The following is a 27045-nucleotide window of genomic DNA, read 5'->3' on the forward strand; positions in this document are numbered from 1 at the left end:
GGCCTAGTCTGTAGGCTGTAAAGTAGAGCCAAGGCCTAGTCTGTAGGCTGTAAAGTAGAGCCAAGGCCTAGTCTGTAGGCTGTAAAGTAGAGCCAAGGCCTAGTCTGTAGGATGCAAAGTGGAGTTGAGGCCTAGTCTGTAGGAAATAAAGTGGAGCCAAGGCCTAGTCTGTAGGATATAAAGTAGAGGTAACATGTAAACCCTGCTGGAGGCGTGGTCTCCAGGGCATGAGGGATTTGTCCTTTGTTTGTTGGATGTTCATTGGAGGGCACTTTTTTTTTTACACAAATCCAGGTTTTTACCTGTGCTAGGTGTGTCATCTGGCCAATGTATGTGGATGGTTACACTCCCACATGTGACTCTGATGTTGTGGCCAAATTTGAGAGCGATCGGGCAAGCGGTTGTGGAGAAAGGTGTGGAAGTACAAACATGCACCTTCTACATTTTTATATATACAGTGGTGCCTCGACTTACGAATTTAATCCGTTCAGAAGGCACCTTTGTGGGTCGAAAAATTCGTAAATCGAAAAGCGCCATTGAAAACTCGATTTCCCATAGGAATGCATTGGAAATGGAAAAAATTGTAAGTCGAAGCAGCCCCATCTAAAAATTTGTAAGTCGAAAAAACCCTATCTAAAACCACCGCGGTTTCCGTTCGGATGTCAAGAAATTTGTAAGCGTGCGGCCATTTGCCCCATTCGTAAGTCGAAAAATTCGGTTGTCGAGTCGTTCGTAAGTCGAGGTACCACTGTATAGACTACGGGGTTAGAAACTTTTGGGGTGGGGGAGGAAATCATTGGTTTTATTATCTCTTACGATAAACAGAGGTCAGAGAGAAAGACCATAATTTTAATCAATGTCTCTGTTGGCTCTCCAGGGTGGTTTACCTGCAAGTCAGCATGAACAGTGGACTGACATTCATCTCCAGCTCGGTCAGCATCACCAGCACCCGCTGTGTAAGTATGAACTATGAAACTGGGGGAAGGAAGGACACTAAAACGCAGAAACAAGGACTAAGGGGTTCAGCCCGAACACTGAGGTCCAGCGCCGAGGGCCTTCTGGCAGTTCCCTCACTGCAAGAAGCCAAGTTATAGGGAAGCAGGCAGAGGGCCTTCTTGGTAGTGGCACCCGCCCTGTGGAACACCCTCCCATCAGATGTCAAGGAAATAAACAACTATCTGACTTTTAGAAGACATCTGAAGGCAGCCCTGTTTAGGGAAGTTTTTAATGTTTGATGTTTTATCGCTTTTTAATTATTATATTCTGTTGGGAGTCACCCATAGTGGCTGGGGAAACCCAGCCAGATGGGCGGGGTATAAATAATAAATTATTATTGGTAGTAGTAGTAGTAGTAGTATTGGGTGTGAATGACTCTGGCGAGGACCGATTCTGCCAGGAACAGTTGTTGGTTGGCCGCTTGCTAGCATTGTATTTGAAAACACAAAAATTTAAAACAAGGTTTTAAGCACTGTTTTTCCTCTGCTCCAGCCTGGAGTTACAGTCTCTGGGTGTCGAACCTAGATAGAGGGGGACACTGCTCTCTGATCACTGCTTTGCACTAGAGAAACTATGTCTGGCGTTCAAAGAGATGAGCTTGTGTGGCTTCCTTCTTCATAAGGAGAGAGCAAGGAAATTGATCTAATGTGCTGCCTTAGGGCCTGACTGAAGCCAAACGACACATGAAGCAGCTTACAAAAAATGATGCAGCGGAGATTAAATTGAAAAACAACAAATGCTAACTAATATAGCAGCAGTAAGCACGGTAAAAGTCCACGATATAGACTTTCATTTTTAAAAAAACCAACAGTGGATCATTAAGCGCTTGTTAGATTTTAAAAAATGAAATTAAAAGAATAAAGAGTTGCAAATTCAATGCTTAATTGCAAAGGACTTGTGATTAACGGTGGGTTAATGGGGAAGAGCTGTGGCCTTGCAGAAGCTCCCTGGTTCACTCTCAGGAGATGGGGACTGTTATTGGTTATACTGGATGCGGGCGGCACTGTGGTCTAAACCAACAAGCCTCTTGGGTTTGCCGATCAGAAGGTCGGCGGTTCGAATCTGCACAACAGTGTGAGCTCCTGCCGCTCAGTCCCAGCTCCTGCCAACCTAGCAGTTCAAAAACACGCCAGTGCAAGTAGACCCCGTGACGGGGTGAGCTCCCGTTGCTCTGTCCCAGCTCCTGCCAACATAGCACTTTGAAAGCACACCAGTGCAAGTAGATAAATAGGTACCGCTGCAGTGGAAAGGTAAACAGTGTTTCTGTGTACTCTGGCTTCCGTCAGGGTGTCCCTTTTGCACCAGAAGCAGTTTAGTCATGCTGCTCACATAACCCGGAAAGCTGTCTGTTGACAAACGCCGGCTCCCTCAGCCTGAAAGCGACATGAGCGCCGCAACCCCATAGTCACCTTTGAGTGGACTTAACCATCCAGGGGTCCTTTACCTTTACCTATTCTGGTTGCAGCAAAGGAGGCAGGGTGGGGTTTGCCACTTTTCCCGCCCAGCGCTGTTTCTTTGAACTAGTTGAAATTTAGAAGGCTGAGCTTCCTTAGTAAAGTCCTCAGTAAAAGTTCCTCAATTGTATTTTCCGGGTGTCAAGCCAGAACCAATGGGCACCCTGGGCTCAGTGGGGCATGTGCCCCAGATGTTTTAACGAGTGCCCTGAGTACGAGAGGTCTGGACACCTTGTGGCACTCATAAACGGTGGTGTGGGTGCCAGTAGTTCAACAAGCAGGGCAGCAGTGGAAAGAAGGTATTTATTGTTCCAAGTCCTGCATCCTGGGTTATAGAACCCAATGGAAACCCAAAGGTGTTTGCAATTGTAGCTGTTTTAAAGAAAGAGAGGGAAGAAAATACCTACGCTTTATTTATTTATTTAGTTGTATTATTTTTCAATTACAACAATCCAATAATAGCCTCATTATAACAATGCCAAATTATAATACAGTCATACCTCGGTTTAAGTACGTTTCGGTTTGAGTACTTTCAGTTTAAGTACGCCACGGACCCATCTGGAATGGATTAATCCACTTTCCATTACTTTCAATGGGAAAGTTCGCTTCAGATTAAGTACGCTTCAGGTTAAGTACGGACTTCCGGAACCAATTACACTCATACTTCGGGTTAAGTACGCTTCAGGTTGAGTACTCCACGGACCCGTCTGGAACGGATTAATCCATTACTTTCAATGGGAAAGTTCGCTTCAGGTTAAGTACAGACTTCCGGAACCAATTGTGTACTTAAACTGAGGTACCACTGTACAATTCCTAATACAAATCATTCAGATACCAAAACATATAATTTAGGTGGCCCCCTGCGCGCTAGAATTAATGGTTTGATTACTTACTTTGTTCCTGCGTTCCAAAACCTTACTGATTTCAATTACATGCCCGTCATAATAGTAATCCCTTATGCAACAGCTGCAGTATTAATAACTTCTATTCGTGTTGACACATTAAGTAATTTATAAGCATGCAAGTGAAGATCTCGTACTGTGTCATTGCCTTCCCTGTGTGTGACATTTATTCTGTCCGTGATGTTTCTTCCTGTCCTTACCATCATCACCTTGTACGCCGTACGTCTAAAGCCGCGATTAAATCCGAACCGTGTCGATTGCAATGCAAAATAAACAATGCCCGGTTTTGTTGCAAAATCCATAACCCAGGAATACCTTGCTTGCTTGCAGCATCATGGGACGATTGTTTTCATTGTGCTTCTGATCCTGTTCCTGCTCCTGGCCTTGGCTCTCTTCTGGTGGTTCTGGCCGCTCTGCTGCACCGTGGTAAGTGTGCGGGTCGTATTCAAGGCTGTTATTTAGCCAGGGGCAGGATTTAAAGTCCAGGAGAAGTGTAAAAGGAAGAGAAAAACACTCCCTTGTTTGACCTGAGAAATGCAGAGTTTCCACCTCCCTTCCCTGCACGCCCAAAATTGTATTGATTTCCAAATATAACAAGGCGTAAGCCGCCTCTCTTACTGGGTTCCTGAACTTTTAACAGCAGGCTGACACGTGCAGTTTTAGGAGACGAAGGTTTTTCTTTTCACTTTAGCTTTCTGCCAGGAAAGGCTTCCTCATTTCTGTATAATAGATTGCTGTTATCCTGGGATATATATACCAAAGGGTCACATGGAAACGTTTTAAATATATTAATAGCATCCTAATGCAGTGAGAGGGACCCAGGTGGTGCTGTGGGTTAAACCACAGAGTCTAGGGCTTGCTGATCAGAAGGTCGGCGGTTCGAATCCCTGCAACGGGGCGAGCTCCCGTTGCTCGGTCCCAGCTCCTGGCAACCTAGCAGTTCGAAAGCATGTCAAAGTGCAAGTAGATAAATAGGGACCGCTCCGGCGGGAAGGTAAACGGCGTTTCCATGCGCTGCTCTGGTTCGCCAGAAGCAGCTTTGTCATGCTGGCCACATGACCCGGAAGCTGTCTGCGGACAAACGCTGGCTCCCTCGGCCTATAGAGCGAGATGAGCGCCGCAACCCCAGAGTTGGACACGACTGGACCTGATGGTCAGGGGGCCCTTTACCTTTACCTTTACCTTTTATCCTGGGATATATATACCAAAGGGTCACATGGAAACGTTTTAAATATATTAATAGCATCCTAATGCAGTGAGAGGTCTAGCTGCTGGTAAAGGGACAAAGATAGGTCATCCTTGTTTCTTCTGCTCATTTTCCATCCTTTTCTCTTATCATTAAAGGCATAGGAGATGGGCCAGGATAAATTAGGTGACTAGTGAGATTCAGGCTCAGATCAGTCATGAACTAATGGGACGACTTTGCCCTCTCCTGTTGCTCATCTTTCCCGTTTTGTAAAAAGGCAACAACAGTAAGCGTTCCTTACAGGGATTTTGTGAAGATTTATTAAGGCAGAAATAGAGTTGCCTGCCCTTAACCATGGCTATAAGGAGGCTAAACAATAGGGTGCTGAGTGGGAATGGTTAAAGAAGCAGCCAAGATATTCCGAACAAGAGCAAGAAACCCGACTTTAAGAAATTGTATTAAATTAAAGTAAATTGGCTTGATTTGTAATAATTTGAAAAAATAATAAAAATAATTTAAAACAGAAGCAGCCTAATAATAATAATAATAGGGACCCAAGTGGCGCTGTGGGTTAAACCACTGAGGCTAGGGCTTGCTGATCAGAAGGTTGGCGGATCGAATCCCTGTGACGGTGTGAGCTCCCGTTGCTCGGTCCCAGCTCCTGCTAACCTAGCAGTTCGAAAGCACGTCATAAATGCAAGTAGATAAATAGGAACCGCTACAGCGGGAAGGTAAACGGCGTTTCCATGTGCTGCTCTGGTTTGCCAGAAGCGGCTTTGTCATGCTGGCCACGTGACCTGGAAGCTGTACGCCGGCTCCCTTGGCCAATAATGCGAGATGAGCGCGCAACCCCAGAGTCGGTCACGACTGGACCTAATGGTCAGGGGTCCCTTTACCTTTTACCTAATAATAATAATAATAATAATAATAATAATAATAATAATTAATTTGTACCCCACCCATCTGGCTGGGTTTCCCCAGCCACTCTGAGAGACTCCCAATAGAATATTAAAAACACAATAAGACATCAAACATTTAAAACTTCCCTAAACAGGGCTGCCGCCAGATGTTTTCTAAAAGTCAGATAGTTGTTTATTTCCTTGACATCTGATGAGAGGGCGTTCCACAGGGCGGGCGCCACTACCGAAAAGGCCCTCTGCCTGGTTTCCTGCCAAGATGTTTCCAGAGCTTTGGGGCTCATGTTTAACAAAATGATGTCTTGAAGAAAGCTCGACTGTGAGCTCCTTTCCCACAGAAACACGGTGCTGTGTGCTTTCATTGCACAGAGAGCCCTTAGTATATTCTGCAGCCAGCAGCAAAGCGATTAGAGTCTCGGGCTACATGCCAGGATCCCACCCCAGAACTTGCACTTGCTTGTAAGTTTAGAAAATGAGTCACTTCCTTGCTGCTCAGCTCTGCTTTTGCAAGATACCCCTGGCAGGGTTTTCATCTGGAAGACTCTTGCTTTTTTTCTGGGCACTGGAAAAAGATTCGTGGCGGCTGAGCTTGCAGAATGATACAGAGCCCAGAAGCCACATTCCAGGCAGAGGCAGAATTCATTAGATATTAGTGGTCCACAGACAACAAAGTAAGGTTTGGTTTCTAACGAGCAAACATATTTTTAAAAAAATAAATCAATAAGTTATTTCTTCAGAAAAAGAATGCCAAACAATCTTATTTCAGATGCAACTGAGGGCTGTTTCATATTTTGTCAGCTAGAAACCTGGGCCAAGAGCCAAGTCGACTGCCCTGTATGATCTTTCTATTTCCTGCGTTTATACTTTTTGTGTACATTTTTAAAAAATCCACTGCTTATTAAACTAAATTTAGCATGCCAGTAGAATTATATGAGTGGATTGCATTAATTTCCTCAAACCAATTATATCCGCACCATCTTATACCATTAAAAAAACTGTAAAAGAGCAGTTTAACCAGGTTCCCAAGAAGCAGAATACTTCTTAACAGGGAGAAAAATGTGAGCACACTAAAATGCGTAAAGCGTAACTGATTCGTTCATGGCTAGTTCATGATGGAAGCCCGTCCTTCCTCAGTTTCTGCAAACTTCACATCAGGGTACATTTTCATTTTTGTCAAATTATCCCTGATTTGCCAAGGGTGTTTTAAAGAGTCACACCCACCACAGCTGTACAGTCAGTGGCAACAAGTTAGAGGCAGATGTGTGGGCTGGATGGTTGCCACAATTCTCCATGATTAAATGCCTAAGGTTGCAATCCTAGCCCTCACCCCCCAAATGTTGATTGTTGCCTGTGCTTGTGGGGGAGCTCCATTGTCGCAGAAGCCCTGAGCTTTTACCCCTGTGGTCAGGAAGCTACTTTCCCGGGCTTAGACTAGATGGCCTTTGTGGTCCCTTCCAACTCTATGATTCCGTGATCTGTGAGTTTCAGGGTCCGATGCCAGAGGCTGGATCCAAAAGCCCCACAGATCTCCCGAGGGGCCCAATCTTTGGAGCTGGTACAGCGGAAAAGAAAAAAGTGCCTGCCTTTTGCTTTGCCTTGCAGGAGCTGGCAGGATTGTAAGTGCAGCAGTGAATACAAAACACTGTGGCTTTTCCATGGCCCCTCACTAGGAATATTGGTGGAGCAATCTCAACCTTAGAAGCTTGTAGGACTCTCACACCTGTCCGGTTCATTTTCCATGCTTTAGCAACGACACTGTTAAGCCTGGAACAGGAGTGGCCAACCTCAAGAGGTGCAGATATTTTGGGACTCCCAACATCCATCAGCGCCAGCCAGCATATTCCTTTCCCCCCCAATTTTATTAAGTTTCAACATTTTAACATGTATAGTCATAACACGGTTTTGTCTTTCATTTTTGTCGGCTTCCTGCCCCTTTTCCCATGGAGTTGTTTCCTCCTCCCCTTCTGCCACACTCCATCTTTTATCTATTGCATCAGAACCACAATATTATACAGTTATACCTTGGGTTACGGGCGCTTCAGGTTGCGTCTTTTCGGGTTGGGCTCCGCACCGAACCTGGAACGGGTTACTTCTGGGTTTCGGCACGCGTGTGTGCATAGAAGTGCTAAATCATGCTTTGCGCATGCGCAGAAGCGCCGAATCGCGATCTGTGCGTATGCAGACGCAGGTTGCGAACGTCCCTCCCGCACGGATCACGTTCGCAACCCAAGCGTCCACTGTAATCTAATTACTTTTGTTGCTCATAGCTCAAATCCCGCTCGCAAGATCATCATACTATAATATTTCTTTAACTAGCCCGAAAAATGCAACCATTCTTCCACAAAACACTCATCATAAGATTCCCTAAGTTTTCCTGATCATTTTGCTGGTTCTGCTTAGTCCATTATCCATTCTTCTTTGGTTGGAACGTCTTTGTTCCAGTTCTGTGCACATACCATATTGGCCTGAATATTAGCCTCACCCGCTATTAAGCCGCACCTTTAAAATTCATTGGGGGGGGGGAGGAGAATACCAGAATAAAGCAACTCCCTTAAAATTCCACAGGCACTCACACCCGTAAACGGCAAATGTAGAAGAAAATCCTACAGCAGGCTTCCTCAAACTCGGCCCTCCAGATGTTTTTGGCCTACAACTCCCATGATCCCTAGCTAGCAGGACCAGTGATCAGGGATGATGGGAATTGTAGTCTCAAACCATCTGGGGGTCCGAGTTTGAGGAAGCCTGCAATATCGTAAAAGCCGATTTTTGTAAGGTCGCGAATTTAAGCCGCACTTTAACTTTTCGCGGTCGGAATTTGGGAAAAAAAGGTGTGGTTTATATTTGGGCCAATACAGTAAAATCCTAGTTGCAGTAATATATATTTTTTGGGGGGTGGATTTCTGTCAGCATATTCAACAGTCTGTGATTGTGGTCCAGTGGCATCTGAGGGGAACCACTTGTCTAAAGACATGAAGGGCTCAGGAGAAGCCAACCTTTGCGAACCTTTTGAAGAGATGAAGTTGATGAGGCAGACTGTTTCAATGAGTGAAAAGGTTGTATGTAGATGGGGGACAAAGCTTGCAGGCACTGACAGGCCTATGTATGTGTGTGTTTCAGGTCATCAAGGAGCCGCCCCCGCCACCCCCAATGGAACCTGTAAGTATGTTGTTACTCAAGCTGTTACCCTGGAATGCAGCAACATTCCCGTAGGGGCTCCTGGGAACAACTGCGAATGGGACAGGCTGGGTAGGGGACAAGAGTCTCCCATGAATTTAGCCAGTAAGTGAGTGATTGCAAACGGAAACTTCCAGTTTTCCAGGAAAGGAAACAACACGGTTTCCATTTCCTTTCTATGGGAAAAAGAAATGGCTGTCTAGCTCTACCATTGGAGCGTCTCTCCTTTTTTCCGTCCCTTGGAAGGAAACAGGAATGGTGTTGTTTCCTTTTCCTGGGGGTATTTGAGGTCACAGTGGGCTGCACTCGGCTGCCAGCTTCCTTTTGCTCAATGTAGGGTTTTTTGGTGTGTTTTTTAAAGGAAAGGAAAAGAGGCGCCTTCTCCAGCCAGTATCTACATTAGCGATACTCAGCACTTTTTCAGCTGAATCTGTTTGGCTGGCGCAGGGTAATGGTGCCAGAGCTGGCACGCTTAAAATGTCCCAGCCGCGCTAAAAATGTGTAAACAGGAGCATGGGTGTACAGGTGCAGACGCTGTTCAGCATAAATAAGCCTAACATGATGCACGTTGATGCAAAAAAAACGCGATACAGACTAGTGCGGTTTGAGCTGGCAGTGACAGACCAGGAAAGTCTGAGGGGTAGTTTGCTTCCATATGCAGTAACATCTTCCACAAGAAACAATGATCAAAATAATAGTTGTATAACTGGAGCGATGAATAAACAGGAGTTTGCGAGAAAGATGGATAGTTTCAAAAGTATATAATAAATAAGGTCATTTTTTTATTAATGCATTGCCTTTTGGGCAATGCCTTAGAATATCTAGCATTATAACGTACAATACAGCTTCACAATCTAAACAGATTTTTGAAGCTCTCTCTATATTTGATTGCAGATAAATAGCCTTAGCTAAAAAGGCAAAGAGCCCCTCTCCTCTTCTTCTTTTTTTCTGCCCTGGAAGGAGCTGCAGCTGGGAAAACAACGAGGTTTCTGTTTGCTGCCAGGCTATGAATACAGGCATGCAAAGCCAAGAATAGAGATTTCAGATGCCTGCTTGTTGACCAAGCTGCTTCCTGAGAATATGCACACACAGATCGCTCTCCCTTTCCATATCTTTCCCACAGGAGTCAGATGATGAAGATGGATTTCCAAAGAAGAAGTGGCCTACAGTGGATGCATCTTATTACGGAGGGAGAGGTGTTGGTGGAATCAAAAGAATGGAGGTATTGCATTTGTTCTAAAGCAGGCATCCCCAAACTGCGGCCCTCCAGATGTTTTGGCCTACAACTCCCATGATCCCTAGCTAACAGGACCAGTGGTCGGGGAAGATGGGAATTGTAGTCCAAAACATCTGGAGGGCCGAAGTTTGGGGATGCCTGTTCTAAAGCCTGTGTAATAATAATCAGGGTTGAGGATGAGTTTAGGACAGGCAGGATCCAAGTTCAAAGTTTGAGAAACCCTGGCTTGGACTATAATTGTACTTGTGTCTAGGAAATGGGAAATCGTCATAATTTAGGGCCTTCAATAAATCACCTGTTAGTGCCAGGCAAGCTGATACATGAGTGTCGTAGGGACGTGGGTGGCGCTGTGGTCTTAACCACTGAACCTCTTGGGCTTGCCGATCAGAAGGTTGGCAGTTTGAATCCCTGTGACGGGGTGAGCTCCCGTTGCTCTGTCCCAGCTCCTGCTGGGAACACTTTGAAAACATGCCAGTGCAAGTAGATAAATAGGTGCCGCTGCAGTGGGAAGGTAAACGGCGTTTCCGTGCCCTCTGGTTTCCGTCATGGTGTTCCGTTGCGCCAGAAGCGGTTTAGTCATGCTGGCCACATGACTTGGAAAGCTGTCTGGACCAACGCCGGCTCCCTCAGCCTGAAAGCGAGATGAGCCCTGCAACCCCATAGTCGCCTTTGACTGGACTTAACCGTCCTGGGATCCTTTACCTTTACCTTTTACATGGGTGTCAGCATGAGCAATTCATTTCTCAAGCCAGATTCTCTACTGATGGCATCAGTGGAGCAATGTTGGTGTTATGCGAGATCGTTCCTGGCCCACATATCACAAACTAATAATTTTATAATAATTATTTTGTTATTTATTATTGTTTGTACCCCGCCCATCTGACTGGGTCGCCCCAGCCACTCTGGGTAAACCCCAAACTATTTTGCACTTGGACACATGGGAAATCCCAAGATAATCCAGTATTGACATGTTTCTCAGGTTCCACAGTTCTACTGAAATCATATAGCCAGTGGTTTGTTTGTTTTTTAATGTTTAGGGGTACTCTCTTTTTGACTCAAGAACACCACCATTTTATAGTTCAAATTGGGAAAAACAAATACAGGAAATGGACAAAAGTACAAAGAACATGAATTACCTCATATTACACAGCTCACGGTAACTTCCACATTGGTAGTTCCACGGTAAAGTCCACTGACTTACATCAGTAAAACACCACACATCCACATTCCACACTGCTTCACACATTAAACGCTCGCTTCCGTCTGAGACTCTGGAAAAAACGCAGTGACAGGAAATGAGGCCGCCATCAGGGGTAGCAACGGAACTGACGATTCACTGTGGTAGAGAAGAAACTATTATTTTTTTTAAAAAAGTTTCTTCTCCCATTAGATTCACAAAATGTTCAGGGGTACACATACCCTTGCGTCCCCCCAGAAAAAGCACCGCATATAATGAAACTAGGATGAGATCACTGTGATTCTTAAAAGTTCAAGGACATAACCAGTTTTAAGCAGATGCAAGTTCATAATTAAAAAAATAATACTGAAGTACGGAAGCATAAATGGTATAGAATGAGACTACCCCTGCCCCCATCCCCCCAAAATAAACAAAAATTCAATCTGAGATAGAAATTCAAAATTGGGAAATTATGAAAGTGTTAACCATGGGTAATAGTAGTGCCATTAGAAAAATAAAAGAGTCTTGTGGTAAGACAAAAGAAACTGCATGAACATTTGTGGACTAAAGACTTGTCAGATGCAGGAAGATGTCTTATTCTCTTGCACATACAGCTGTGGAGGGGGGGGAATATAAAACAGTGGGGTCAGATGACAGTGAAATGCAAAAACAAGGCCTGTGACAATTCATCTGGCTATTTTCCCAGTCAAAAACACAGACACCCCCCACAAAAAAACTGATTTCCCACCGGCTAGAGCAGGGGTCAGCAAACCTTTTCAGCAGGGGGCTGGCCCACTGTCCCTCAGACCTTATGGGGGGGCCGGACTATATTTTTAAGGGGGGAAATGAACGAATTCTTATGCTCCACAAATAACCCAGAGATGCATTTTAAATAAAAGGACACATTCTACTCATGTAAAAACACACTGATTCCTGGACCGTCCGTGGCCCGGATTTAGAAGGCGATTGGGCCAGGTCCGACCCCCGGGCCTTAGTTTGCCTACCCATGTGCTAGGGAGAATATAGCATTCCGTTGTGTTTTGTCTTAAATCAGGTGAGGTGGGGGGACAAAGGATCGACAGAGGAAGGAGCCAAACTAGAGAAGCCCAAAAATGCCGTCATCAAATTGCCAGAAGAGGAATTTGAGCCCTGGGAACCCAAGCCGAAGAGAGAGCACGCCCGGAGGTTGCCGTCCGAAAGGAAATGGTACACTCCCATAAAGGTAACGCACGTATTTGATTATCTTCTAGGTTTTACCAAACACCCACTCCCAGAATTCAACACCAGAACGGCCACCATCGTTCTTTGCCCTGATCTTCTTAAGGACCTACTCTCATGCATGCACATATTTATTGATTTCATAAAATTTATGCACCACTTGACTGTAAAGAAGGACAAAAACAAACCAGTTCTTAATTTTATTAATTTTTTACATGCTGCCCAAGAAGGGGAGAAGTGGGGGGCGGTTTCCGGCAAGATCTCGTGTGATCTCGCCAGAACCTGCCACCATTGTTGCTGCTTCGCAGGCGCCATCACGAGATCCAGGTAAGGGTGGCTCCAGCTGGGAGGCAACTTCCTGTTTTGCCTCAGGCGGCAAAATGGGGCAGGCTGCCTCAGTGCAGAACAGTGATGCCACCTTTTTTCTGTGATTGTGAGTTGTTTTCAACTGTTTTTATCTTGTGTTTTGATGCTGTAACCTGCCTTGGGACCTTAAGGTGAAAGGCAAGTAATTACGTTTCACAATACAGTCATACCTTGGTTTCCGAATGCCATGGTATTTGGACATTTGGGCTCCCGAATGTCAAAAACCCAGAAGTAAGTGTTCTAGTTTTCGAACGTTTTTCAGAAGCCGAATGTCCGACGCAGCTTCCGGAAGCTCCTGCAGCCATTTGGAAGCTGTGCCTTGGTTTTCGAATGGACTCCCAGAACGGATTAAGTTCGAGAACTAAGGTTCCACTGTAATAATACTATAAAAGTCCCGAGGCAAGGCAGCCAAATGCTACAAGCAGTCCACTAAAATTATGTGAATAGAGCAAGTTATGAGTTATGTGTAAATAATATTTGCCTGTTTAATAGGCCCTGGATCTGATTGCCATGTTGTTAAGATTTCTGGAATATTTTGTTACAATTTTTTCAGAAATTTCAGTTGGGATTACAGCCAAATCTAGCCAATGTGGTTAATGATCAAGGATGACGGTGTTGCCGTCCAACCACACCTGGAGAACCAATGTTGGGAAATGCTGTTTTGTCCTGCCCAATATGATTCCTATGCAATAGATTTATCTGTCTGAACTGCTCAGAATGGCTAAAGTGCTGTTTCAAAAGACTGGTGCATCTTAATTCTGTCTTAATTCAAAGTGTTGGTGTTGACCTTTAAAGCCCCAAACGGCCTCGGCCCAGTATACTTGAAGGACTGTCTCCACACCCATCATTCAGCCTGGATGCAATTAATGAATTGTATGCAATTGATGAAATTGTATGCAATGGAGGGGGACTGAGCATCGCCCCCTCCCCTCCTGTGTTAAAGATTTACACTCCATCACTGCTGGGACTTTTCTCAAAGAAGAGTGTTTCAGGCTGCAGGTGGCAGTGAGGTAATAAGGAAACAATATTATAATAATAAAGAATAAACCTTTATTGTCACTACACCACCAATTAAACGGGGGCCCCTTCCCCCTCCCACATACACTCAGTCTTGTTTGCACTCTTGTGTGCTTGTCGGAAGTCAATTGCACCACTATTTTTTTTCCCCATTCAGCAGCAACAAAAGGGGTCTTACACTCACAGATCCCATTCTTGGCTTTAAAATTAGCTCCTCACCCCATCCACCCATCCTCTGCTTTAGATGTGAGTGGGTCGGGAATAAACAAGGTTGGCTGCCCTTGTCAAATCCCGTTCATGTTCCCTTGAGTATACCTGAAGGAGCGTCTCCACCCCCATCGTTCAGCCCGGACACTGAGTTCCAGCTCCGAGGGCCTTCTGGCAGTTCCCTCACTGAGAGAAGTGAGGATACAGGGAACCAGGCAGAGGGCCTTCTCGGTAGTGGCGCCCGCCCTATGGAACGCCTTCCCATCAGATGTCAGGGAAATAAACAGCTATCTGACTTTTAGAAGACACCTGAAGGCAGCCCTGTTTAGGGAAGTTTTTAATGTTTGATGTTTTATTCTGTTTAATATTCTGTTGGGAGCCGCCCCGAGTGGCTGGGGAAACCCAGCCAGATGGGCAGGGTATGAATAATACATTATTGTTACTGTTATATTTGCTGTCCCATTTGCCCCAGCTGGACTGATTCCTGATTATTATTAATTCTGCAAAGGCTACAAGATTTGAAAAGCCAGGTCTGTGACCAGGTACAATAGCAACCCTAAGCTCTGAGCCCAAGTTTTCAAAGGGAACACGACCCTAAGCTAAAAGCATCTAAGCTAAAAAACCTTACTGTTTGGAAGAACCTCTTTCTTGCCTGAATTTAGTTTCCGTTTGCTAGTCTTCATGTAGTCCATTGCTGACATCAAACCAGTCTAGGAAACCTACCGTTTCCAATGTCTAATATGTCAATCGTTTCTAATTTCAGGGCAAGCTGGATGCCCTATGGGCCCTTGTTCGACGAGGCTATGATCAAGTTTCTCTAATGAGACCACAGCCTGGGGATAAGGTAAGGTTTTATGAGACGTCACTTCCTTCTTGTCAGAGGCAATGCTTTTCATCTTCCTCCCTGTCTTTGTGTCATATAGAATTCCTGTTAAAACTAAACGTTTTCAATCTAAAAGTATCTATTATCATTCTGCATTAGTCTGAACCCCAAAGCCATAACTGGATCCTGTTTTATTATTTATCACGCAATCAACAATATCTTCCAGCTGGTTTGCAGTGAAAAAATAATTAAATGCTGCATTCCAAAAATAAAACAATCAGTTAAAAAAATAGACCAACAAACAAATCACCATTGATACCAAGAAAGGTCCTAAAACAGATAATTGAACAGTTGGGCTGTGAGCACTTAGAAAAGGATGCTGTGATTCCTAAGAGGCAGCATGTTTTTCGCAAAAACAAATTGTGCCAGGCGATTCTCCTTTTTTGATGCAGTTACCAGTTTGGTGCCCAGAGTGGCCAGATGGGCGGGGTATAAATAATAAATATATTATTATTATTATTATTATTATTATTATTATTATTATTATTATTTTGGTGGATCAGGGGAATGCTGTGGATGTGTAGTATATCTTGATTTCAGTAAGGCTTTTGACAAAGTCCCCTGTGATATTCTGGCAGAGAAGCTGGTAAAATGTGGACTAGATGAGGTTAGGTGGATTTGTAGCTGGTTAACTGACCGAACCCACAGAGTGGTTCCTCATCATCCCAGAAAAAAAGTGAAAGTGGGGTTCTGTCCTGGGCCTGTTGTTCAATGTCTTTATAACTGACATGGGCGGAGGAATTGAGTGGATTCTTATCCCATTTGCAAATGTCACCCAGCTGGGAGGGGTAGCTACCACGTCTTATATTTATTTTTTCCTCAAAAAAACACACCATGGCTTATTTTCAAGGGATGTCTTATTCGGGGGCTGAATCATAACAGGGAAATGATTTTTTATATGAATTTTACAGATGCTGTACAACAGAAATCACGTTTCTCTTTCTCAGGACTGATTAGCCAGATGCTGCCTGAGATCACAATTGGCTTTACCAAATAGCTGTTAAGTACTTTCCTTTGATGCCCAGATCTCATGGCTACTGAAATATACTCGGAGTCGAGAGTGAATTTCATGCTCTTTATTCAGCTCATATTCATCAAGGAGAAGAAGAGAAGACAAAATGGCTCTTTTCCCAAAACCATCTGCTTATATACATTATTTACACAATGGGCCTTGCGTGATTGGCTACTTCAGGGCTACACCTGTGGGCCAATTATATTGTGGATTGACTTCTGCCTGCAGCCTGATTGGCTGCTCCTACAGGCCAATCAGGTAGCAGATTCACTTCTGCCAGCCGCCTGATTGGCTGCTCCAGCAGGCCAATCAGGTTGCGGATTCACTTCCACCTGGAGTTGGATTGGGTAGCTCCCGCTGATTCTGAATCCTATTGTTCTAGGATTCAGCTCAGTACATAACAGCTACCATAAGGTTTCTATCTTTCAGGACAAAGGCAAGGTGATAATAGGAAGTTGTCTTTATCTATCTCCTTAATCTCCTCTTTCATATGCATAACCTTTGAAGCCTAGGAATGCAAGTTGTCTGGGTCTCTCCGCAAAATGAGAAGGGAGGGGATGTCAGTTTTAAAAAAACCACCCGCATGTCTGCGAGAGCTCGCTACTTTCCTACCGTAGCTGCAGTTTGCCTGCCTCGCTCTCTGTCTCGGCCATCAAGAGGAAATCAACAAGCAACTCATGGCTGGGCACATACCGGTAGAATGGAAGGGGGAAAAGGTGGGGGGAAGCGAGAGGTGGGCTGTGTGTGTGTGTGTGTGTGTGTGTGTGAGAGAGAGAGAGAGAGAGAGAGAGAGAGAGAGAGAGAGAGAGAGAGAGAGAGAGACGCACAGGGGGAGAGAAAGAGACTCGCACAGGGGGAGAGAAAGGGACGCGCACAGGGGGAGAGAAAGGGACTCGCACAGGGGGAGAGAAAGGGACGCGCACAGGGGGAGAGAAAGGGACTCGCACAGGGGGAGAGAAAGGGACGCGCACAGGGGGAGAGAAAGGGACGCGCACAGGGGGAGAGAAAGAGACTCGCACAGGGGGAGAAAAAGAGACGCGCACAGGGGGAGAGAAAGAGACGCGCACAGGGGGAGAGAAAGGGACGCGCACAGGGGGAGAGAAAGAGACTCGCACAGGGGGAGAAAAAGAGACGCGCACAGGGGGAGAGAAAGAGACTCGCACAGGGGGAGAGAAAGGGACGCGCACAGGGGGAGAGAAAGGGACTCGCACAGGGGGAGAGAAAGGGACGCGCACAGGGGGAGAGAAAGGGACTCGCACAGGGGGAGAGAAAGGGACGCGCACAGGGGGAGAGAAAGGGACGCGCACAGGGGGAGAGAAAGAGACTCGCACAGGGGGAGAAAAAGAGACGCGCACAGGGGGAGAGAAAGAGACGCGCACAGGGGGAGAGAAAGGGACGCGCACAGGGGGAGAGAAAGAGACTCGCACAGGGGGAGAAAAAGAGACGCGCACAGGGGGAGAGAAAGAGACTCGCACAGGGGGAGAGAAAGGGACGCGCACAGGGGGAGAGAAAGAGACTCGCACAGGGGGAGAGAAAGGGACGCGCACAGGGGGAGAGAAAGGGACGCGCACAGGGGGAGAGAAAGGGACGCGCACAGGGGGAGAAAAAGAGACGCGCACAGGGGGAGAAAGAAAGATGCGCACGGGGGGAGAGAAAGAGACACGCACGGAGGTCATTCATGAGGCGTCTTTAATCGCTCCTCTTTTCTTCTTCGTGCCTTCCTCTCTTCTCCACCGCAAATGCCACTTTTGTCCTCTTCACCAAGTAGAGCTCACATACGGTAGCACTATGGCTTATTTTCGGGGTATGTCTTATATTTTTTCAACGCATGGAAATCGTGCCATGGCTTATTTTATAGGCATGTCTTATTTTAGGAGAAACACGGTAATAACTGCAGAAGACAGAATCGGGATTCAAGATTGGAAAACTGAGGCCAAACTAACAAAATGAATTTCAATTGGGTCAAATGTCAGGTTGTGCACTTAAGCAGGGAGAACCAGGTGCACAAATATAAGATGGGGGGCACCTGGATTGCTTGCATCAACGAAGTATAGTGTCCTGCTCTATTCTGCAGTGGGGAGAAAGAAGCAGCCAGGATACATTCTGAACATCATGATATTTAGCTGCTGGTAAAAAAGGTAAAGGGGCCCCTGACCATCAGGTCCAGTCGTGTCTGACTCTGGGGTTGCAGCGCTCATCTCGCTCTATAGGCCGAGGGAGCCGGCGTTTGTCCGCAGACAGCTTCCGGGTCATGTGGCCAGCATGACAAAGCCGCTTCTGGCGAACCAGAGCAGCGCACGGAAACGCCGTTTACCTTCCCGCCGGAGCGGTCCCTATTTATCTACTTGCACTTTGATGTGCTTTCGAACTGCTAGGTGGGCAGGAGCTGGGACCGAGCAACGGGAGCTCACCCCGTTGCAGGGATTCGAACCGCCGACCTTCTGATCAGCAAGCCCTAGACTCTGTGGTTTAACCCACAGCGCCACCTGGGTCCTATTTAGCTGCTGAGGTGGGGTGAAATAGCACACAACTTTGTTGCCCATAAAAAGGCAGATGGAACGTTATGGGTTAGTTGAAGAGGAATAATACAAAATTTGTGTTATGCTGCATTGCAAGGCAGCGCTGTGCCCTCCCACCCCACCCCTCTCCCTAAAGTACTGTGTGCAGTTGCAGTTATGCCACAGTGGTTATGATCGTGGCAACATTAAGACTTCTGGCATGAGGATGGGGCAGGCTTCCCATGTAAACTAAATCTCTGTGGGGTGGGGGTGGGGGGAGAAGCTTGCCTTATGGAGCCCTGACCTTGTCCCTCTCAGATCCTCCTTTGATTTGGTTTTCGAAAAGAATCTGCCCTAGGAGGCATTTCAGCAAATACCCACACAGGAAATTCCCCAAGCCCTGGTTGACCAAAAACCTCAGCTGAAAGGAGTCAGCATTCCCTTTCCCAAGTTCATGTTTACTCCAGCCTGGATGGAAAAGCCTGCCATTTGTCTCCAAAAAAAGCATGCCCTCTGTTGCCGAACGCCATCCCATACATGTCTACTCCATCATATTCAATGAGGTTTCTTTTGTATTTAAAAAAAACAGTGCTAAGTGTGGCCTAGCCATTAATCAGAGCTGGTCCCACAATTAGGCAAAGTGAACTGGTCTTCAAGAACTAACAGCAGAGGAGGGCTGGAGCCATAGCTGCCAAGTTATCCCTTTTTTTAAGGGATTTTCCCTTATGCTGAATAGGCTTCCTCGCGAGAAAAGGGAAAACTTGGCAGCTATGGCTGGAGCTGCGGGGGGAATACTGCCCAATGTTATGTGCTCCTCCCTTCGCTAGCCATATCGCCAGGTTATGTTCCTGGTTAGGAACACAAGTGGAACCCTGATAGATGAGACCATTGATCCCTCTAGTCTGGCATCCGGATTACAACAGCCAGATGGCTTTGAGGGGCTGGGTGTCCTAGTCTAAGGGTAGAGCATTTCAGTTTCGCCCATGCCTTTCAGCTCCTATGAGAAATTTCCGCTTTTGCCTTCTCCCGCAGCTTTGCTCTCTTTCTTTCATGCAAAGAAGCACTCCCACACTCAATGCTACTTAGGAGTGTTCACAGTGGATCCTAAAACACGGCCCTCTTGCTTCACACAAAATGGGAGCCTCTCCTTCGCTAGTTATGTCCCATGTGACCAATGTAAGCCAGTCACATGAGAACTTCTAAAATTCAGAAACCAACCAGTCGTATTTAAACGCATGGTAATGCATATAAGCATTTACAATTTCAGTGAATTAAATTGCTGTACTGAACAACCTCAGTTTAAAAATCTCCCAAGGAAGGAGAGTCCACCACCTTCTGAGGGAGACTTGTTCTATTGTCAAAGAGCTGTTACCGTCAGAAAGGTCTTCCTGGAGTTTAGTCGGAATCCCCTTCCTTGTAACTTGAAGCCGTTGCTCCACCTTCCATGGGACAGCCCTTTACATATTTGAAGATGGCTTTTAAAAAGAAAATAGAAGGAGTAGGTGGGACCACAGTGGGGGGCAAACAAGTTAAAGGTCCGTATTCACATAGCACTGTAGCATTCAAGGACTAGCATGTGCTTTATATTTTTAAAAGCCATCCAGGTAAAATCGCCAGTTGTGCAAAGGGCACATCATTTAGTTGAGCTCTGAGAGAAGCAGGGCATAAAGGCCATATCCCTTCCCCACTGCTTGACCCCAGCATCTGATTGAGAGTCATGGCTAATATCTGTAGATAAATCTGTGAATTTATCTTAATTTTCCATGAGTTTGCGAGTCACATGTGACCAGCTTGCTTCTCTGTTAACGCTGCGCTATTCCTGCAGGGTTTCTGATCCCGCAAGTGTCTCCTGCTGTTTTTGAAAATGACAACATTCTGGATATAATAGATAATTCACTGGGGAGAGCTTCACATAGCCTCATTGCTCTCTTTCAGTGCTTCCTAGACTAGACTTTTGTTGCCATGACAAGTGACTTGCATGCCTCCCAGCTTGATGCATATGCTTAATATCAGTGACACTGTCTTAATGTTTCCTGATGTTTGCTGACCGTGATTTCTGGGTGTCCTAGTCTAAGGGTAGAGCATTTCAATGATATGAAGCAATTTGTTTCCTTGGCCCAGAAGTATAATAACTAGATGACTGCAGTCAACAAATCGGTTTTCAGCGCAGGCCGGTCTAATAGGACCTGTGATTTGGGTGCTCAAGAATCTAGAGCGTTCCATGCTCTGACCAGGCATTGTTTGGTTCCTTACCCAGAATGGAGGGGAGCGTTTCATTGGTGAGGAATCATGGAACTGTAGAGTTAGAAGGGACCCCTAGACCCATCTAGCCCAACCCCCTGCAATGCAAAAGCAGATCATTTGCTGGTCGTATATGAATTGGCTTTGAGTGATTTGCCTAACAGCACCCTGGGCTTGTAAGAGAGCTGAAAATCTGCTTCTTATGTCCCATACCCCTCAAGTTTCCAAATGTATTCTATGCTGCTTCAAGCAAGGCATTGTTGTTTTTTCATGTAAGGATGAAACCCCACCCAGTCTGGAAGGAGATGATGACAGGAAGATTCAAGGACAATCAAAGAAACATTTAAACATTTCAGTGTAGTGCAGTACAGTACAGTGGCAATTTATTTATTTTTTAATTTGCAGAATGTAGACATATTTTCAAAACGAGAGCAAGAGTATGAAGTGATATGGAGGACAATACTAGTTGTGTGTTTTCCGGTGTCCTGTATTTGGTGTGGTGCGAGCAAATTTTTATTCTGAACATGTGGCCCAGAGAAAAAAGTCTGAGAACCACTGGCCTACCATATCGAAGATGACTGATGATTTTACCCAGCAGTTTCAAATTGCATGGATGGCAAAAATTGAACCTTGTAGCACAACATAGGCTCTCCTTCCATCACTACCCCCTGAGAACCGCCAAGGAAGAGCCAGGATCATTTCAGCACGCTCCCTTCCAGTCCTATCCCTTCCTAGCAAGTTCTCTAAATCAGTCCAAGCAAAATCTTTCAGTCGCTTGAATCAGCTGCAGCACCGATAGATTTCAGAAATGTTACTTGAAAACTACCTGAAGTGTATGGCGTTTTCGACAAAAATTATGGACAGTACTGAGTTGAGGACAAACTTCCACCAAAAACCCCATCACCCAGTTTGATGCTAATCTTTCTAGAGCTGCTCGTGTTCTGAGGCTCACCGTTTCTGTGATCCGAATACCGGTACAGTCATACCTCCGTTTACGACCACAATTGGTTCTGGGGAGCCAGTCGCTCTTCGAGTTCGTCGCTCCCCAAGGTACGCTTCTGCGCATGCACGAAGCACCAATAGAGCGCTTCTGCACACGCACGCGCTGCGCAGATCGCTTCTGCGCATTCGAGCACCATGGAACCTGGATGTAAATACTTCCGGGTCCGCAGTGGTCGGAAACCGAAGCGGTCGCAAATGGAGGTGGTTGCAAACCGAGGTTTGACTGTAATTGGAGCGTCTGACCCTCTGAGGTCCAGCTTATAAAATAATTTAACACAAATTAATTTTCAGGGATATGTGGATTAGCATTCTAAAATGTTTTATTAAATATGTGAACTGACTGCTTTTTTCAGTGCATATGTCAGTTTATTGTGCATATTATTATGTGGGGAAAGATTTGGTTAATTATAGATCTATAAAAGCATTCCCATTTTTTGTTTCCTCTGATAAATCGTACTGCATAACCGCAGTTCCCAATCAGCAGAAGCCCAGTTATAGAAACTGTTATTTTGCAAGGAAATTTTTTCTACCTTTTCAGCTGTGAAGAGTTGGGGTAGAGAAAGCAGGCACAACTGAAAAACACACTAGTCTTAAGTTGCAGCTGTTTTGATCTCCCTTTTGATTAACACTGAGGCAAAAACTGATTTCTAAACCCAAGGCTTTGTTTCTTGAGACGTGGGCTGCAAGCTGCACACTGGTGTGAGTTAACCCAGGCATACATTAAGTGACCAGCTGCGCCAGTGGCTTCCTAATTTCCAGCTCTGCGCTCTATGATAATCAGTAAAATACCACGGGAAGCAAGGGAGGTTTTTTAATCGGCCATGACAGCCAGCCCATGGCCAAACAGGGCGGCTTTTAGCAAGCATCAATTTCCTTAAAGCACAACCTCCGATACAGGCAATCTAGTTAACATGAATTGCCAGTGATCAACTTTATTCCAAGTCCGTCTATCTTAACAATAAATCTCATCACCTTCTCTTTCTGCTTTGCTGGCACCGCAAGCCAGACAGAGCCAGCCCAGCGAGGACCTGCCCATCAGAAAGAATAAACTCCCTTACTTCATTGTGTTGGTATCATCAGTTGACAGATATGAGATGCGTTTGCCAAGTGCCCGGGGCTGCTAACTCCTCAGCAAGTTCCTACAGAGATGTGCAGTGTGGCTTGCTGCGGTAGCTGGCCACAATTATGTGAAGTATTCCTAAAAACCGAGGCCTCCCAGTTCAGGGCACAGAAACTGAAAAATGCGGGGACGGGCATCCATTCAGTAAGCCGCTCTAAATGTTACCGCTGTGACGTGACATTCCTGAGATCGAGACGTCAAATCTTTACAGACAATCCCTGTCTTTCTCAGATATTATTTTATGTGACGGGCCTCATGTGGCTACCCTAGTTCCATTTTGACTGGAAAAGCTGCTGGTTTTTTGTTTTGTTTTGTTTTTATTTATTCATATCTCGCCTCTTCTCCAGAACCAGGCATCTCGCAGATATTTTTTTTAAAAATACAGATAAAACACACATAGCTTTAGAAAAGCATGTACAGTCATACCTCGGTTTAAGTACGCTTCGGTTTGAGTACTTTCAGTTTAAGTACTCCACGGACCCATCTGGAACGGATTAATCCACTTTCCATTACTTTCAATGGGAAAGTTCGCTTCAGGTTAAGTATAGACTTCCGGAACCAATTGTGTACTTAAACCGAGGTACCACTGTAATTATCATTATTGTTAAAAAGCAATTAAAGTATCTATGGAATTAAGGCAATGTACTACCGCGTTTCTCCAAAAATAAGACACCGTCTTATATTTATTTTTCCTCAAAAAAAACAACCACGGTGGCTTATTTTCAGGGGATGTCTTATTTTTATAATTATTAAGTATGGTACAGTTTAACCTACAAGCTTAAACTACCTATCACTATGGCTTCTTTTCGGGGTATGGCTTCTTTTCGGGGTATGGCTTCTTTTCAGAGAAACACGGTACTAACATTATGATTAGTTATGGAATTTGTATAACAAATTTTCATAAGAATAAGAATAAGAAATGTGTATAATACATAGTAATCAATCATCATCCTATAAAGTCATACCTCATGTTACGTCCGCTTCATGTTGCATGTTTTCGTCTTGTGTCCCGCAGCAACCCAGAAGTACCGGAATGGGTTACTTCCGGGTTTCACCACTCGCACACGCGCAGAAGCACTAATTTGCACTTCGCACATGTGCAGAAGCACCAAATCACGCCATGCGCCTGCGCAGACGCACCGCTTTGAGTTGCGGCCTTTTCACGTTACAGACGGGCCTCCAGAACGGGTCCCGTCCGTAACACGAGGTACCACTATACTAAAATGCAGGCAGTAAACCAAAATTAAAAGAACAGCACACTATTAGCCCTTCCCTTAAAAGCAATCAGTTCCCCAAAGAGTTAAAATACCTATCCACCTGTCAGTAGAAGGACAACAAGGAAGGAGCCAGTCTAGCTGTCTCTAGGAAGGGAGCTCCAAAACCTGGGAGCAGCCATCACTAAGAAGGCCCTGTTGCGCATCCCTAGCAAGATGTGCCTGTGAAGGTGGAAGGCTTCATCTCTTCGCTGTGGTTTTTATTTTGGCTTTTGGCGACATGTCAAATACAGAGGGCAGTGTCTGTTGAAGAGGGGACTTCCCGTTTTGAAGCTTAGTGCCTCTGCCAGTTACACTACACAAGTCTCTTTTAAATAGTCCACGTTGGCCAAATTTTCCCTTTGCTAAGCAAAGCCAGCCCTGGAGCACTCCTCAGGTTGCTTTTACAGAAGGAGGAAGTCGAGAACGGATTATGCTGAACCAGTACAGGATAAAGCAGCATAGCTGTCTCAAGGGTTTTTCATATGGTGGCTTTAAAATTAACTTATCCCTGCTGGGATTTGCCATTCTTGTAAAAAGAATGACAACACTGGCTTACATTTACATTGTGCAACTAGGAGCACATTTCTATGCATGACTATTCTGAAATAAGCTCCATTGGGCTTACTCTCACATAAGTACAGGCCCCAAAATTCCTTACTGTTCTGGTGAATGCAGGCTGGCATCAAAATTAAAAGAATTATTATTTGTTGCTATCTTTCACTCTTGTAGTAATACAAGGCTGAAATTCATCTTGATTTCTCGAAGTCTCATCTCCTTTGAGCACCACAGTACAAAGCAGGCGAGACTCAAGCTCACTCCTGTAATATTTTGCAAGGAAATGTCACACTAGATCTGTTGATGACCGGGCCAGTTTTGTGTCAAGACGTTCCAGTCCAGCTTTATTTTCCAAGACAAACATAGCACTTGGCCTTTAGATTACCCATCTGTCTGACAAATCAAGTGGTGTGGCAGGAACTGGCAGTAGTTTGACGTTGCCCATCAGTTTAATTGAAGTGAAAGTAATGCAAAGTGATCATTCCACAGGATTCCCTTTGATTATGGACTATGAATATATTTGATGCACCGAAGGAGGCAGAAGGCAAGAGCTAACGTCAGACAGCTTTGAAATGACAGCAAGCAAGAACTTGTTTAAAAAAAATAAAATCCGGGCATCAGCAAAGATTAAGAAGCATTTTGTTAATCGGAGAGTAATTTGTAACACAACTGATGTGTCTTTGTCTCTGCCTTTAAAAATGGAGTCCCTCTCACACACCCCTCTCCTACAATGTGCTGTTGCCCAGTACGATCTATTCTCCTAGAGCAGGCATAGGCAAACTCGGCCCTCCATATGTTTTGGGACTACAATTCCCACCATCCCTGACCACTAGTCCTGTTAGCTAGGGATCATGGGAGTTGTAGTCCCAAAACATCTGGAGGGCCGAGTTTGCCTGTGCCTATACAGGTGGCGCTGTGGGTTAAACCACAGAGCCTAGGGCTTGCTGATCAGAAGGTCGGCGGTTCGAATCCCTGCAACGGGGTGAGCTCCTGTTGCTCGGTCCCAGCTCCTGCCCACCTAGCAGTTCAAAAGCACATCAAAGTGCAAGTACTGTAGATAAATAGGGACTGCTCCGGCGGGAAGGTAAACGGCGTTTCCGTGCGCTGCTCTGGTTCGCCAGAAGCAGCTTTGTCATGCTGGCCACATGACCCGGAAGCTGTCTGCAGACAAACGCTGGCTCCCTCGGCCAATAGAGCGAGATGAGCGCCGCAACCCCAGAGTCGGACATGACTGGACCTGATGGTCAGGGGCCCCTTTACCTTAACCTTTATACTAGAGGTAAAGCAGTATTCTTTCATTCTGGAGCTAAGACTTTTAAGTAATAATAAGTGCTCCTGTTTTGAGGTCAGGCGGCTGAGACGGAACAGCTGCTTGGTGTATTGCAGATTACCATGCACCACAAGTGTGCAGATCCAGAAAACATCAGGCATACCTGGAGCCCGAATACCACACTAGCCTCTGGGGGTTACTTTGACTTGTGGGAGCAGTTTCAACAGCTTACCAGCAGCCAAGAGCCACAGGTTCATAGCAGCATGTTTCTGCCTGAAAGCCACCCCAGCTGCTCAGCCATTCAGAAGTAATGGACTATGTAAAATGCAGGCTTCATAGTTACTTAGGGTTTGCCAGGACTTGGCAGATGAGTTGTGGATCGTGCCCTGTATGTTGGCATTGGCATATCTTCCATAAAGGCCTCGCGGTGCCAACTTAACATGTCTATGAGACGTGAGCCTAATCTTTTGATTAGGCTGTTAGTTGCAGATGTGGCTCCCCCTGGATTCATATATCCCAAGGAAAGGGGCAATTAGTTTGCACTGTGTGTTGGTAGTGCTGTATTGATGATTAACCGATTGATTGATTACAGTGGTACCTTGGTTCTCAAATGCCTTGGTACTCAAACAACTTGGAACCCAAACACTGCAAACCTGGAAATAAGTGTTCTGGTTTGTGAACCTTTTTCGGAAGCCGAATGTGCTCCGATTTGAGTGCCACACTTCCGTTTTGAGTGTTGCGCTGAGGTCTGCCTGTTTTTGCTATTTATTTTGTGTTTTTGTGTTTTTTGTGGCTTTTTTGTTTTTGTGACTGTGTGAAACCCAGTTCAGCTACTGATGGATTGATTGTGTGACTGGAGTATATTGATTATTGCTTTCATTTTATAGATCCATGGTCTCTTTAGATCAGGCACCCCCAAACTGCGGCCCTCCAGGTGTTTTGGCCTGCAACTCCCATGATCCCTACCTAAACAAGACCAGTGGTTGGGGAAGATGGGAATTGTAGTCCAAAACATCTGGAGGGCCGAAGTTTGGGGGTGCCTGCTTTAGATAGTAAAATCCATGTTAAACTGCTGTTTTAGGGGTTGTTTTTAAAGGTCTGGAATGGATTAATGCATTTTGCATTACTTTCTATGGGAATAATAATAATAATAATAATAATAATAATAATAATAATAATTTATTATTTATACCCCACCCATCTGGCCGGGTCTCCCCAGCTACTCTGGGTGGCTTCCAACAAAAGAATAAAACACAATAATCTATTAAACATTAAAAGCCTCCCTGAACAGGGCTGCCTTCAGATGTCTTCTAAAAGTCTGGTAGTTGTTTTCCTTTTTGACATCCGTTGGGAGGGC

At 45.3% G+C, this 27045-nt stretch overlaps 1 protein-coding gene across 2 annotated transcripts in view; it reads left to right on the top strand.

Annotated features, from left to right (window-relative positions):
- Positions 1-27045, top strand: part of ANTXRL (ANTXR like) — a 51991-nt gene that overhangs the window by 23934 nt on the left and 1012 nt on the right. For both annotated transcript variants that reach the window (XM_060275125.1, XM_035138230.2), the window contains 6 exons: positions 878-956; positions 3683-3778; positions 8573-8611; positions 9753-9851; positions 12098-12265; positions 14615-14695. In XM_060275125.1, coding sequence (XP_060131108.1) covers positions 878-956; positions 3683-3778; positions 8573-8611; positions 9753-9851; positions 12098-12265; positions 14615-14695 — 562 coding nt within the window. The remainder of the gene's footprint in view (positions 1-877; positions 957-3682; positions 3779-8572; positions 8612-9752; positions 9852-12097; positions 12266-14614; positions 14696-27045) is intronic.

The sequence above is a fragment of the Zootoca vivipara genome, chromosome 5 (genome assembly GCF_963506605.1).
Source record: "Zootoca vivipara chromosome 5, rZooViv1.1, whole genome shotgun sequence".
In the NCBI taxonomy this organism is placed as follows: domain Eukaryota; kingdom Metazoa; phylum Chordata; class Lepidosauria; order Squamata; family Lacertidae; genus Zootoca; species Zootoca vivipara.